This window comes from Sorex fumeus, unplaced genomic scaffold (assembly GCF_029834395.1).
Source record: "Sorex fumeus unplaced genomic scaffold, SorFum_2.1 ptg000021l, whole genome shotgun sequence".
Lineage (NCBI taxonomy): Eukaryota > Metazoa > Chordata > Mammalia > Eulipotyphla > Soricidae > Sorex > Sorex fumeus.
In genome coordinates this window covers 7,681,527-7,696,190 of record NW_026606078.1, presented here as the reverse complement: position 1 = coordinate 7,696,190, position 14,664 = coordinate 7,681,527, and the positions used below count along the sequence as shown (strand labels likewise).

The 14,664-nt window shown below is 37.8% G+C and overlaps 1 protein-coding gene across 1 annotated transcript in view; it reads right to left on the bottom strand.

The window, feature by feature from the left end:
* The window catches only part of RYR2 (ryanodine receptor 2), a 754,458-nt gene that overhangs the window by 408,323 nt on the left and 331,471 nt on the right, over positions 1–14,664 (bottom strand). The window contains exon 11 of the mRNA XM_056113587.1: positions 2,562–2,636. Within this exon, the coding sequence (XP_055969562.1) occupies positions 2,562–2,636 (75 nt within the window). The remainder of the gene's footprint in view (positions 1–2,561; positions 2,637–14,664) is intronic.

The window sequence follows — 14,664 nt, the reverse complement described above, 5'->3', positions numbered from 1 at the left end:
TTTGATAAAAAATAATTAGTGTACTACATAAACATAATAACATATCATTTGGTGCTACATTTGAGAAAAGATACAGCATTCCAAATATTATGAACTGTGGCATTTGTAAATAAAGCTCTATTATAAACCCACGCTGATCTTTCACTATCCATCTTTAACTATAAAGGAAAAGCATTGATGTAGCAATTCCATATAATAAGATAAGTAAACAAAGTGCAACCTAGTTTGCACATTTATAGAAAGTCAAAGTAGTTCACACTCAACAGAATCTAGGAAAAACCTAAAGTATTTGTATCTGTTACATGTTAGCCTCCTGTATTCAAACCAGTGGAAAATGCAAATCAGTGATTTTCCACCTATTGGCTCCTAAGTGCCAGCAGCTGCCTAAGCATATTAACACCAGTTATTTTTGATGTTTCTACTCTAGTGGACTAGATAAAAAGCACTGCTCCAGATGAAGAGTCATAGAACAAGAGAAATAATCTCTAACTTAAAAATTAATTTATCTCGTGATTTACTGCATATTAATCCCTTCATTGCACCCCCCCTTCATTTTCCTTTCAATGCGAATATTCTAGTTTTTGCTGCTGCTTTAAGCTCAACAATATGACTTGCTGTGGGTAGTGAGCATTAGATTGAAATGCAAGTAGTGGATAGGACTCACTCTGATTATTTGTTCAGTTGCCTTGATTCGCTCCCACATTAGGAAAAGAATTCTCCATCCAAGGAGAGTGAAAAATATGGGACAAATCAGAACTAATAGATATTTTAAAAAAACCTTTAAATATAATCGTCTCATGTAATAAACATATTTGTGAAAAAGAAAGTGTCTCAAATGATGAATGTTTAGGGTGATTTGATAGCGAAACTGGAGCATTGTTTGATGCACATGCTAAAAACAAATGATTTCTTTAGAATCTATTGACATAATGTGATTTTTACCTTTCCATCTTTTTTAGTTTGGTTGGTTTTGGGCTACACCCTGAAGTGCTCAAGAATCACTCCTGCCAGGCTTGGGAGACCATGTGGGTTACTGGGGATTGAAGCTGGTCAACTGCATGCAAAGCAAGTGCCCTACCCACTGTGCTATATTTCAGGCCCCTCACACTTCCTTCTTCTACGATAAATTGAGAAATATTTAGGGTTTTCTTTCCTTACCAAAAACTTTATTTCTTTAATATACAATCATAAAGGGCAAGAGTATTTGTATACATGAAAAAAATCTACTTTAGAAAGGCAACAAAAACTATTCAAGCTTCCTCTGACTATTTCCTCACACACACACATTTGTCACTTTTCAAATAAAACTTAAAGTTTTATAATTCATAAAGAAAGAGAAATACATGCACATACTGAAAGCCCTTTACCATGAATTACCTGAATAATTTATGAAGCAAATAAAATTTATGATTCCCCCCTTTTCATTTATAAATCTCCCTTTTTTATCTGAGTGAAATTCTATTTAAAAAATGTTTTAGGGATACAATTTAATACACCATACCCCTGAAGTGCCAATATTCCCCCACTGCATCCATAGAATCCTACCCATTCACTCTTGTCCCATGTTCCAGATGCAACTTAGTTACCCCAGTTTCTCTTCAGAGATTAAATATACCTTGAAAAATGTGGTTTAACAATTTTCTTTTTATTCCTTTCAAATAGTCACTGCCAATATTGTTATTTGTAACTAACAATAGGAACTATCACTAATGACTCCTATACTCTTGCTCCTGTTCTGTTTATTCTGCTTTACACTTGCCCTTCAAAGGCCAAATCCCATGTCTGTGACACCAGAGACCTGACCAGCTTGCAGTTTGTCCTATTTCAAATCTTACATTACTTGACTTAGCCTCATTTTTTTTTGTTTTGCCATGAGAAACACAGACTGAAATATGATGATGGAATGCAAGACTCATGCCTTATATGCTGGTATTGGGATTGGGTTTGGTACCAGCATATAAGGCATGAGTCTTGCATTCCACCTCAGTTTGATAATTTACACTGCTTACAGTTCCATGAGCACTACCAGGAGTGATCTCTGAACACTGAAGTAAGAGTAATCCCTGAGCACAGAGAAGCAGTAAGTCCAGAGCACTGCCAAGTGTGGTCCCAAATCAAGAAATAAAACAAAATGAAAAGACAACAGAAGAATTTATAAAAAGCACTGCTTATGTCTAGTTTAACGCCTGGTGAACCCAGACGCAAAAAGACAAAAGGTGAACAGATGAGAGATCATACCCTTTTTGTGTTTCATTTACTTGCTTGCAATTGTTGACATGATGTTTTGTTGTTGTTGTTTTAATGCTTAGGAGTTACACCTGGCTCTCTGCTCAGAATTACTCCTGGCAGTGTTCAGGAAACCAAATGGGATTCCAGGAATGAACCAAGTCATAGGCAAGGCAGGTACCTACCCACTGTATACTCCCTCAAGCCCCAGGTATGACTTTTATTTTCTTTTTTTTTCTCTCTGTCTCTCTCTTTTAACATAAAGCACAGGTTTATGGCTTTAGAGTTGATTTGTACATTTGCATCATTTGTCCATATTTAGAATCTCTACTTACGCAACTCTTAGTGTTTCTAGTCTCCACAGGGAACGGGCATGAACTGATACAGCGCCACCTTCATAATGAACACTTCTGTCAAAAAAGAAATTAAGCCATTAAAAAATGTCTCATTGTTACATCTATGATTTAAGTAAAAGAAAAAGAAGTCTGTGGTAAAACAACTTGTCACACATGTTGATAGGATATATTACAGCTGGGTATAAAAAACCAAAAGAGCAATAACAGTGATCAACATAAATTTGCTTTGGATAAATATATATTTAAACATATTGTGTCATTTTTTACCTGAATATCATTCATCCCCTTTCTTTCTCCTTCCCGCTTTCCCTTCCTCTCTTCTACCTCTTCATAAGTGAATATTTGGTTTTACTCATTTAAAAATGATCTATAAAAATACTCAACTATGAGTTCCATAGTAGTTCAATTTGGGATTTATTATTAATTTTAGATATGTATATTAGCACTTCACAGTTTAAAATAGTTTTAGATAAATAAGTGACTAGCATCCTCATCAGTGATTTTTTTATTATGACTGGGAATAATCTTGTGGATAATTTTTTAATGATTGTTTTTGTTTTGGATCACACAGCTCTGCTCAGGAATTACTCCTGGCTTTGTGCTGTGGGTTAAACCTGGCAGTGCTAAAGGGACCACATGTAATACTGGGGGTCAAATTCAGTTTGGTCATGTGCAAGACAAGTAACTTTAGCCCCTTTACTATCCCTTCAGTTCTGTTTTTTAAAAGCTTGATACAATGCTCTTAACCAGTAACAATTTAAACCAAACTTGCAACTAAGATTCTTAAAAACTCTATCTTTATGGTAAGTCAACTTGGGAAACAATAGCCTAGGTGCATTTCTAAACAATATTATTGATATTTTGAGTTTTGCTTGGTTGATTTTTGGTTTCTGGTGAGGGGGAAAGGAGGGTTATATGGAAGATACAACCAGCTGTAGTCAGGACTTACTCCAGGTTTTGTGCTTAGAGATCACTCCACACAGTGCTCAGGGGACCATAAATGACATAGGGTCTAAATCTGAGTTGGAACCATGTAAGGTCAGTACCTATTCTATGTACCTCCTTGCCCAATATTATTGATATTTTAGAGCAGGTGAGTTTTTGTTGTGGGAGGCTATAATTAAATGGATACTGTAACCATTCCATTTCCCCACTCAGTTGTGATAATAAGGAATGTTTCCAAGGACCCAAGAGAGTGCAAGAGTTGAAGTGCTTGCCTTTCACATGACATATTTCAATCCTGGACACAGCATATGGTCCTGCAAGCACTACAGTGAGTGATCCCTCAACACAGAGCCAGGAGCAAACCCAAGCACAGCCAGCTGTGCCCCCAAACAACAATGAAAATTGTTTTTTAGAAAGGAATAGTTTTCAGACATTAAGAAATACTTTCTCTGAGAGAAAACCATTCAAAATACTTATCAACATAATAATCATCATCATTTAATCACCATCATCTGGTTGGCATTAATAATTCATCCATATAAAACAACAGAGAAATAAAACTATATAATGCATAAATAATATAATATCCTAAAACCAGTCCATAATTAATGACATTACATCATTCTACCTTATTTAGAAACAAGTCCACATGGAGAAATATATCTTCTTTATGAGAAGATTATCATGTTTCCCAGAAATATATATCAAATATTAAATCAAAGTTCAGAAAGACAATGGTTTTATATTTTAAATTAGCATTATTGTATTTGGGGGGTGCCACATTTGGTTTTGCTCAGGGCTTCTCCTGGCTCTCTGGTCAGGGGTCATTATTGCAGGACTTGGGAAATCATATGGATACTGGGGATGGAATCCAGGTCAACCATGTGCAAGGTAACCACACTACCTTTACTATTGCTCTGGCTCCAGAAAGACAAGTTTTAAAAACAGACAAGTCTACCAACTGGTATTATAGGTCATATTAAAACTTACAAGCTATAGAACAATGAAACAGGGTTGATTATACTGACATTTCCCCCCAAGCATACGAGCATCTAATCTTCGATAAGGGGGCAAGAAAAGTGAAGTGGAGCAGGGAAAGTCTCTTTAACCAATTGTGCTGGCAAAACTGGACGGCTACATGCAAAAAAATGGGCTCAGATCTCTGCCTAACTCCATGTACAAAAGTAAGATTTAAGTCGATTAAAGACCTCAACATCAGACCGGAATCCATAAGGTACATTGAGGAAAGAGTTGGCAAAACCCTTCATGACATAGAAGCTAATGGTGTCTTCAAAGATGTCACACCGCTGCCAAGCAAGTGAAAACAGAGATTGACAAATGGGACTATCTTAAACTAAGAAGCTTCTGCACCTCAAAAGAAACAGTGACCAAAATACAAAGACAGTCTACAGAATGGGAAAGGATATTCACCAACTACACATCTGATAAGGGGTTAATGTCAAGGATATACAAAGTACTGGTTGAACTCCACCAAAAAAAACATTCAACCCCATCAAAAAATGGGGAGATGAAATGAATAGAAGATTTCACAAAGAAGAAATCCGAATGGCTAAAAGACACATGAGAAAATGTTCCACATCATTAATCATCAGGGAGATGCAGATCAAAACCACAATGAGATATCACTTCACACCACAGAGACGGCCCATATCCACAAGAACAAAAGCAACAGGTGCTGGCGAGGATGTGGTGAGAAAGGGACACTCCTTCACTGTTGGTGGGAATGCCGACTGGTTCAGCCCTTTTGGAAAACAGTATGGTTGATTCTCAAAAATTAGAAATTGAGCTCCCATTTGATCCAGCAGTACCACTCCTGGGAATACATACCAGAGAGGCAAAAAAGTATAGTTGAAGTGACATCTGCAATTGTCTATTCATTGCAGCACTCTTTACAATAGCCAGAATCTGGAAAAAACCTGAGTGCTTGAAAACAGATGACTGGTTAAAGAAACTTTGGTACATTTACACAATGGAGTACTATATAGCTGTTAGAAAAGACGTCACAAAATTTACATACAAGTGGTACTACATGGAAAGTATCATGTTAAGTGAAATGACTAAGAAAGAAAGGGATAGACATAGAAAGATTGCATTCATCTGGGGAACATAAAGTAACAAAATAGGAGACTAACACCCAAGAATGGCCGAGATTAGTACCAGGAATTTTACTCCATGACTTGGAGGCCAACCACATATACTAGGGGAAAAGGGAACTCAAATAGAGAAGGGAACACCAAATAAAGGGTGTTGGGAGGATCCTCCCAGGATGGGAGAAGCATGCGGAAAGTAGACTATAGACTAAATGACTGTCACCCATTGCCTCTTTTGCAAACCACAACACCCAATAAGAGAGAGAGAGAAAGAACAAAAGGGAATGCCCTGCCACAGAGGCAGGGTGAGATGGAGGGCATGGGGGGTGGGATGGATACTGGGATCCGCAGTGGTGGGAAATGGGCACTGGTGGAGGGATGGGTATTTGATCATTGTATAATTGAAACCCAAGCACAAAAATGTGTAAGTCTACAACTCTACCTCATGATGTCTCACTATTAAAAATTTTAAATAAATAAATTAATTAATTAATAAAAACTTACAAGCTAAGGGATCACCTCAGAGCAAAAGCCTTTCCCAACAGAAATATTCAGAAGAAAGATAGTTGAATGGCAATAGCACCTTCTCAATAGGAAATTCCTATATAGATAGCACAGCGGTAGGGCGTTTGCCTTGCACACAGCCAACATGGCCGACCCGAGTTCGATTCCTCCGCCCCTTTCGGAGAGCCCGGCAAGCTACTGAGAGTATCTCGCCCACATGGCAGAGCCTGGCACGCTGCCCGTGACATATTCGATATGTCAAACACAGTAACAACAAAGTCTCCAATGGAGACGTTACTGGGCCCACTCGAGCAAATCGACGAACAACGGGAGGGCCTTTACCTTTTATCTTTACCTTTATATAGATAGCAAAAATAATGCACAAATGCAAGGGAAATCAGTGGATAAATGTAACAAAATCACTGTGCATTCCTATAAGTAAGTATTATTTTTTGCAATGAACACATCCACTGTTACAGCTAATGGGAAAAAAGTGTTTAAAATAACCAAGCATGGAAATTATAGTTTCTAGCCAATTTACTGAAAGAAACCTCCACCTTCTTAACCAGAAAAAGTCAGTCACTTAAACTTCACTGAGTAGCAATTTATAAAATAAGCACACTTAATAGTACCATCTTCAGTAACAATTTGAAATAATCCAATCTTCAGGTTATAAATTATAGAAAGATAATAGATCATCCCTCAAGATAATAAACCTCATCAAAGAACTCATATTTCAGCCTGATCATATAAAAATACCTAAAGAAGTCTTTAAATGTCCATTAGTAAGTATAAATCTCCCTTTACTATCAATTCCACTTCTCACAAATATTACATTATCATTATAGAATTGTCCATTAAAATATATGTAATCAACTCTCATGTTTTTAGAGATAAGATTCTATTTTATATTTATATTTTATATTTTATAAGTTTTATCTCAGGGTGTTAAAGCATTTATTTCTCAGTAAAAATCAGAGTCTTTGACAACCATTAATCGACTCTGAGACTCAGCAAAACATCAGCATGATGTTCATCATGACATCATTATCACGATCATGACCATCCTGTTGTTCGTCGATTGCCTCGAGCAGGCCCCAGTAACGTCTCCTTCATCCTAGCCCTGAGATTTTTTTTTAAAGTCCCATATTCAAGGTTCTTTCAGGGTTAGGAGAATGAGACCCATCATTGTTACTGGTATTTGGCATATTGGGTATACCACGGGGAGTTTGCCAGACTCTGCCGTATGGGCAGGTTACATTCAGTAGCCTGCCAGTTTGTCCAAAGTAGGAATAAGATGATAAGATGTCATGACATAATGAAAGCAAAAGTTCTTATAAACTCTTCACAGACTTTTGACATATATTGGCAAATATTTATAAGGAAAGTTTATAGAATACACAATTTCAATAATTGGATGTTAGTACATAATTAATAATTAACAAAAGATTCAATTTTCTAAACAAACAAATGGACGGAAACTTATTGGTAAATACTTTGACTATTATCAGGCACCCAGTGAACTTGATAAATCCCATTCATGTTTGACTGTCATTAGCTTTTTGAAGAAGTCTCTTCCTTGTATGAAAATTTGCAATGTAAGTTCTTTTTAATACATTTCTTCACATGTAAAGCAAGCTAATTTTGACTGGACTAGCATAGCAAATGCTATCTCTAAGAGTATGGATGACGATAATAGTGATTGTGTTATATTTAGCCTTTTCAGAGACTGAAGAATTCAATGTGGTTTTCTTGAAATGAACTAATAATGACATTATATACCTGAGTATATGCAAGGATATAAGCGCCAATTTTTAAAACAGTCCTGGAAAGCTTAAATAGGAAATAAAATAGTATATAAAACCATCTTTGAGCTGATCTCTTTTGTATTCTAGCATCCATTTTTAATATTAATTTATTTATTGAATCACCGTGAGAAAAGTTACAAAGCTTTCAGGTTTAAGTCTCAGTCATACAATGATCAAACACCCATTTCTTCACCAGTGCATATTTTCCACCACCAAGAACCCCAATTGATCCCCCATCCCAGCTCTCCTGATGCCTGTGAGGCAGATGAGTTCCACTTAACTCTCTCTCTCTACTTTGCTTACATGCATTATTTCGACAAAAGATGCACCATTATTATTTGGAATTTCCCCCCAACAATCAGACCCGCTGAAAAGGCATTGTGAAATAATTTGTTTTCTATTGCTGGGTATAAAGACCAAATGATGTCGGGCAGCCACAATAGCGGCCACACAATTTTGGATTTCTGATATTTTACTAATTAAGTCTGGAGGGATTTTTGTCAACAGCCACATAGTTACAAGATTGGTTTGTGTGCCTCTGGGGCCATAGCTGTGCCAGAGAGCCGCTCATGAGGGGCAACTCTCGGCCTCGGCAGGGTAGGAAGGCCAATATGCCAGTTCCACCCGCCATCCCATGAGGCTGCAGTTGCCCCATCACCACTGGTTCATACCTGGCTATCCAATAAGCTCTGAGGCAGCGGCCACTGTGCTGCTGAGCGGGGGAGTGGGGGGGAAAGGGGGGAGGCGGAAGAGACAGACACCCTTTCCCTCTGGGGGGTGGGGGAGCACAGCACCATAATTCAATGCACAGTCCATTCACATTTCTGCCAAAAATCTGCTGGGCTCAAAATCAGGTCCGTGTGCCTCTGGGGCAATGGCCTTGCCAGAGAGCCGCTCATTGGGGGCAACTCTTGACCTCATTAGGGCGGGAAGCTCTAGCATCTATTTTTGATCATGCTCTACATAATCTTTGGGCTTGAAACAGTTCTATGTTTCAAATAAATTATTTTATGTACTTTTGAAGTCCTCCAGTCACTCTCGGAGAGTCTGGCAAGCTACCAAGAGTATTCTGCCGACAGGACAGAGTCTGGAAAGCTCCCTGTGGCATACTGAATATGCCAAAAACAGTAACAAGTCTCACAATGGAGACATTACTGGTGCCTGCTCCAGCAAACTGATGAACAATGGGAGGACATTGCTACAGTACTACAGTGATACTTGTGAAGTCCTAGTGCCCACATGCAAATAATGTTGACAGTTGGACAGATCTAACTGATGGTTATAGAACCTATCCACATTATTGGTAGCTTGAAACTCAGATTCAGCTAGATCAAATCCAATATCTGTTCTGGGATCTTTTGTGATGGTATCAGTCAAGGTTCATCGGAGTAACCAGATCAATAATATCACTGTGACAATTGTTACTGTGTTTGGCATATAGAATATGTCACGGGTAGCTTGCCAGGCTTTGCCGCGCAAGCAAGATACTCTTGGGAGCTTGCCGGGCTCTCCAAGAGGGGCAAAGGAATCGAACTTGGGTTGGCCAAGTTGGTCACTTGCAAGGCAAACGCCCTACCCACTGTGCTATCACTCCAGCCCATCAATAACATATGTATATAACATATTTCATATACATGAATCCTAACAGGAAAATGCACATGTAAATATATAAGACATATATTAATATCATAGATAATAAGAGCTTACTGTCAGGAGTTGGCATATGTGATTATGGAAATAAACAAGCCCATTATCTACACATTTAAAGTTAAAGATTCAAAACTGATGGTATAAATTCCAGGCCAATTCTAAATGTCTGTGAACTATCAAAATAAAAGGGGTAGTTTCAGTCTCAAAAGTGAGTGAGAGTTGAGATGCAGGAACAGCAGTTCATTTTCAGTCCAAGGCCAGGAAAAGTTTATGTTGGACTTAGAGAAAGGATGGACAAATTTTATCTAATTTTATGTCTCAGCCTTTTTGCTTTATTCAGGCCTTTAACTAAGAATAGCCTGGCTTTTTTTTGGTTTGTTTTTGTTTGGGGACCACACCCAGCGGTTCTCAGGGGTTACTCTTGGCTCTGAGCTCAGGAATTATTCTTGAAGGGCTCGAGGACCATAACGAATGCTGGGTATCAAACTTAGCTGCATGCAAGGCAAATGCACTATCCTCTTTACTATTGCTCTGGCCCTGAACCCCAACAAGTTTCTAAAAGTTGACTAAAGAACCACAGTTTATAAAGTTATTCAGCTATTGATAGCTGAGTTTTAGATGTGTCAACATAACCTACTCATACTAAAGAGAGTAATCAGCTGTACTCAACCACCCATTTCAATTATAAACTAATAAAAAAAATCACAGGCACACCCAGAATAATATTTGACCACATGAAACTCGACAGCCTAGTTATGTTGACACATGAAAAGAACAATCACAATAATTAAAAGAAAATGCACTTACTTATCTTAAATCACATTTTGAAATATGATTTCACATTCACTTCATAAAAGTTTTTGGATTAATTTAAGTGGTTCAGAGCATTTGTCTTACTTCAAAATCATTAGTTTAATCGTTGAGATATGAGCAACAAAATTGTTTATATATGTGAATTTTAAACAACTATATATTTTTAATTTATGTTTGTCTCTTTAACATAAGAAAACTTTTAATAACAGAAGTATTATTTTAACACTAAATAGTTTGCATAGCTGTTTATAAATTCAGTACCATAGACACCTTTTTCTCCAAATGAATTTTTTATTTTTACATTTATCAAATGACATTGAAGAACTGAGGATAAAGAATAGTTTTAGTTCTGAATCCATTCTGCTTTCATGTTTATATAGAAAGAAGATAGGTAAAGGTAAAGGTAAAGGCCCTCCCGTTGATCATCGATTTGCTCGAGCGGGCCCAGTAACATCTCCATTGGAGACTTTGTTGTTACTGTATTTGGCATATCAAATACGTCACGGGGGGCCTTGCCAGGCTCTGCCGTGTGGGCAAGATACTCTCGGTAGCTTGCCAGGCTCTCCGAGAGGGGCGGAGGAATCGAACTCGGGTCGGCCATGTTGGCTGTGTGCAAGGCAAACACCCTACCGCTGTGCTATCACTCCAGCCCTTCTTAGTTGGTGGAGCGATTTGTCTGGTTAATTCCGATAACAAACGAGAAAGAAGATAAAATGTGTAATCATACTGAACATCAAAAGAAAGAAAAAATAATAAAAGGTAATCTGATTGGTCACATTAAACTTTAATAATAGCTCAATTATGCAAGTTAAAAAAATAGAGAAGAGTACTTACTTAACCAACTTCTGAGATTCCATGATAATTCAAATATTTTTGACATTATGTAGAATTCAAAAAGTATCAGAAAAGTCATGTCAATATATTTTAGTAAGTACAATGCAGAGCAATAAGGTAATAGCAGAGTTCTTATATAAGCTAAATATAATGTTCAAGGAATGCATGATAGAACACAGAATTCAATTCTCTAATGCAAATTGTTTTTTCAATATTAAATTTAAAAGCTGGTTTTTAAATCCTTAAAAAATAGACAATAAAAGCCATGGCTAGTATTCAAGAAACTACTATTTTTCACCTCAAAAGAAATTCTTCTTTTAAAAAGTGTAGCACTACAGAGACAGAACACAACATTCTGCTGCCTACAAGAAACTCATCTCAACATTCAGAGCAAACACAGACTCAAAGTCAAAGGATGGAAAACAATCCTGCAAGCAAACAGCTCCTGCAAAAAAGCTGGGGTGGCCATACTAGTATCCGACAACATTAATTTCACCTTGAAAAAGACTAGAAGGGACAGTGAAGGCCATTTTCTATTCATCAAGGGATACGTACAACAGGAAGAAATCACACTCTTAAATATATACGCACCTAATGAGGGAACAGCTAAATATATAAAACAACTGCTAACAGATTTTAGGAGGATATTGCAAGCAACACAATAGTACTTGGAGACTTCAACATTGCCCTATCACCTCTGGATCAACAAGAACAAAACCCAGCAAAGCCGTATTAATTAAGGGGAAAATTTATAGCTCTGCAAGCATATCTTAGGTCTGTAGAAACGGTGCACATAAACAACCTGACCTCACAGCTCAAGTCCTTAGAAAAGGATCAACAGAAAGAGCCTAAATCAGGCAGAAGGAAAGAGATCATAAAATTTAGAGCAGAAATCAATGACATGGAAACCAAAGAAACAATCTGAAAGATCAATGAAACCAAGAGCTGGTTCTTCGAGAAAATAAACAAGATAGATAAACCACTAACAACACTCACAAAGAAACAGAGAGAGAGAACCCTAATAAACCGAATCAGAAATGAGAAGGGGGATATCACAACAGAAACCAAAGAAATCCAAAAGATCATCAGAGACTACTTTGAAAGTCTGTATGCCACAAAACAAGAAACCTTAGAAGAAATGGACAAATTCCTGGACTCCTATAATCTCCCAAAGCTGAATCAAGAAGACCTGGAGTATCTGAATAGACCTATTAACATCAACGAAATAGAAACTGCAATCAAAAGTCTTTCCAAAAACAAAAGCCCGGGCCCAGATGGATTCATTAGCGAATTTTTCCAAACATTTAAAGAAGACCTGCTGCCAGTCCTTTTCAAGCTCTTTCAGGAAATTGAAAAAACGGAAACTCTCCCAAACAGTTTCTATGAAGCCCATATCTCTCTAATACCAAAAGGAAACAAAGACACCACGAGAAAAGAAAACTACAGGCCGATATCCCTGATGAACACAGATGCGAAGATTCTCAACAAAATACTAGCAAATAGAATTCAACTACTCATCAAAAAGATCATACACCATGACCAAGTAGGATTCAACCCGGGGATGCAAGGCTGGTTTAACACTTGGAAATCAATCAACATAATCCACCATATCAACAAGGCCCTCCCATTGTTCGTCAATTTGCTCAAGGGGGTCCAGTAACGTCTCCATTGGAGACTTTGTTGTTACTGTGTTTGGCATATCGAATACGTCACGGGTAGCTTGCCAGGCTCTGCCGTGTGGGCGAGATACTCTCAGTAGCTTGCCGGGCTCTCTGAGAGGGGCGGAGGAATCGAACTCGGGTTGGCCAGGTTGCCTGCGTGCAAGGCAAACGCCCAACCGCTGTGCATATCAACAAAGAAAAGATAAAAATCATATGATCATATCAATAGATGCAGAGAAAGCATTTGTCAAGATCCAGCACCCATTTATGATGAAAACCCTAGCCAAAATAAGGATAGAGGGGACTTTCCTCAACATAATTAAAGCCATCTACCACAAGCCTACAGCAAGCATCGTCCTCAATGGCGAAAAACTGAGAACCTTCCCTCTAAGATCAGGGATGAGACAAGGAAGTCCACTCTCTCCACTGCTGTTCAATATAGTACTGGAAGTACTTGCAATAACGATTAGGCAAGAAAAAGATATTAGGGGCATCCAGGTAGGAAAGGAAGAAATCAAGCTCTCGCTATTTGCAGATGATATGACACTATACTTAGAAAATCCTAAAACCTCTACCAAGAAACTTCTAGAAACAACAGGCTTGTATAGTAAAGTGGCAGGCTATAAAATCAATACCCAAAAGTCCATGGCTTTCCTATATGCAAATAGTGAAAGAGAAGAAAGTGACGTGAAGAAAACAATCCCATTCACAATTGTGCCCCAGAAAATCAAGTACCTAGAAATCACCTTAACTAAGGAAGTAAAGGACCTGTACAAAGAAAACTACAAAACTCTACTTCATGAAATAAAAGAGGATACGAGGAAATGGAAAAATATCCCCTGTTCATGAATTGGGAGAAGTAACATTGTCAAAATGGCAATACTTCCCAAAGCACTGTATAAATTCAACGCAATCCCTATTAGGATACCCATGACATTCTTCAAAGAATTGGAGCAAACATTCCTGAAATTTATATGGAACAATAACCCCTCACAAATAGCTAAAGCAATTCTTGGGAAAAAGAAAATGGGAGGAATCAACCTCCCTAACTTCAAACTCTATGACAAGGCAGTAATAATTAAAACAGCATGGTACTGGAACAAAGGCAGAGCTGTAGACCAATGGTACAGGGTTGAATATACTGACATTTCCCCCCAAGCATACGAGCATCTAATCTTTGATAAGGGGGCAAGAAAAGTGAAGTGGAGCAGGGAAAGCCTCTTTAACAAATTATGCTGGCAAAACTGGACGGCTACATGCAAAAAAGTGGGCTCAGATCCCTGCCTAACTCCATGTACAAAAGTAAGATTTAAGTCGATTAAAGACCTCAACATCAGACCGGAATCCATAAGGTACATCGAGGAAAGAGTTGGCAAAACCCTTCATGACATAGAAGCTAATGGTGTCTTCAAAGATGTCACACCCCTGCCAAGCAAGAGAAAACAGAGATTGACAAATGGAACTATCTTAAACTAAGAAGCTTCTGCACCTCAAAAGAAACAGTGACCAAAATACAAAGACAGTCTACAGAATGGGAAAGGATATTCACCAACTACACATCTGATAAGGGGTTAATGTCAAGGATATACAAAGTACTGGTTGAACTCCACCAAAAAAAAAACATTCAACCCCATCAAAAAATGGGGAGATGAAATGAATAGAAGATTTCACAAAGAAGAAATCTGAATGGCTAAAAGACACATGAGAAAATGTTCCACATCATTAATCATCAGGGAGATGTAGATCAAAACCACAA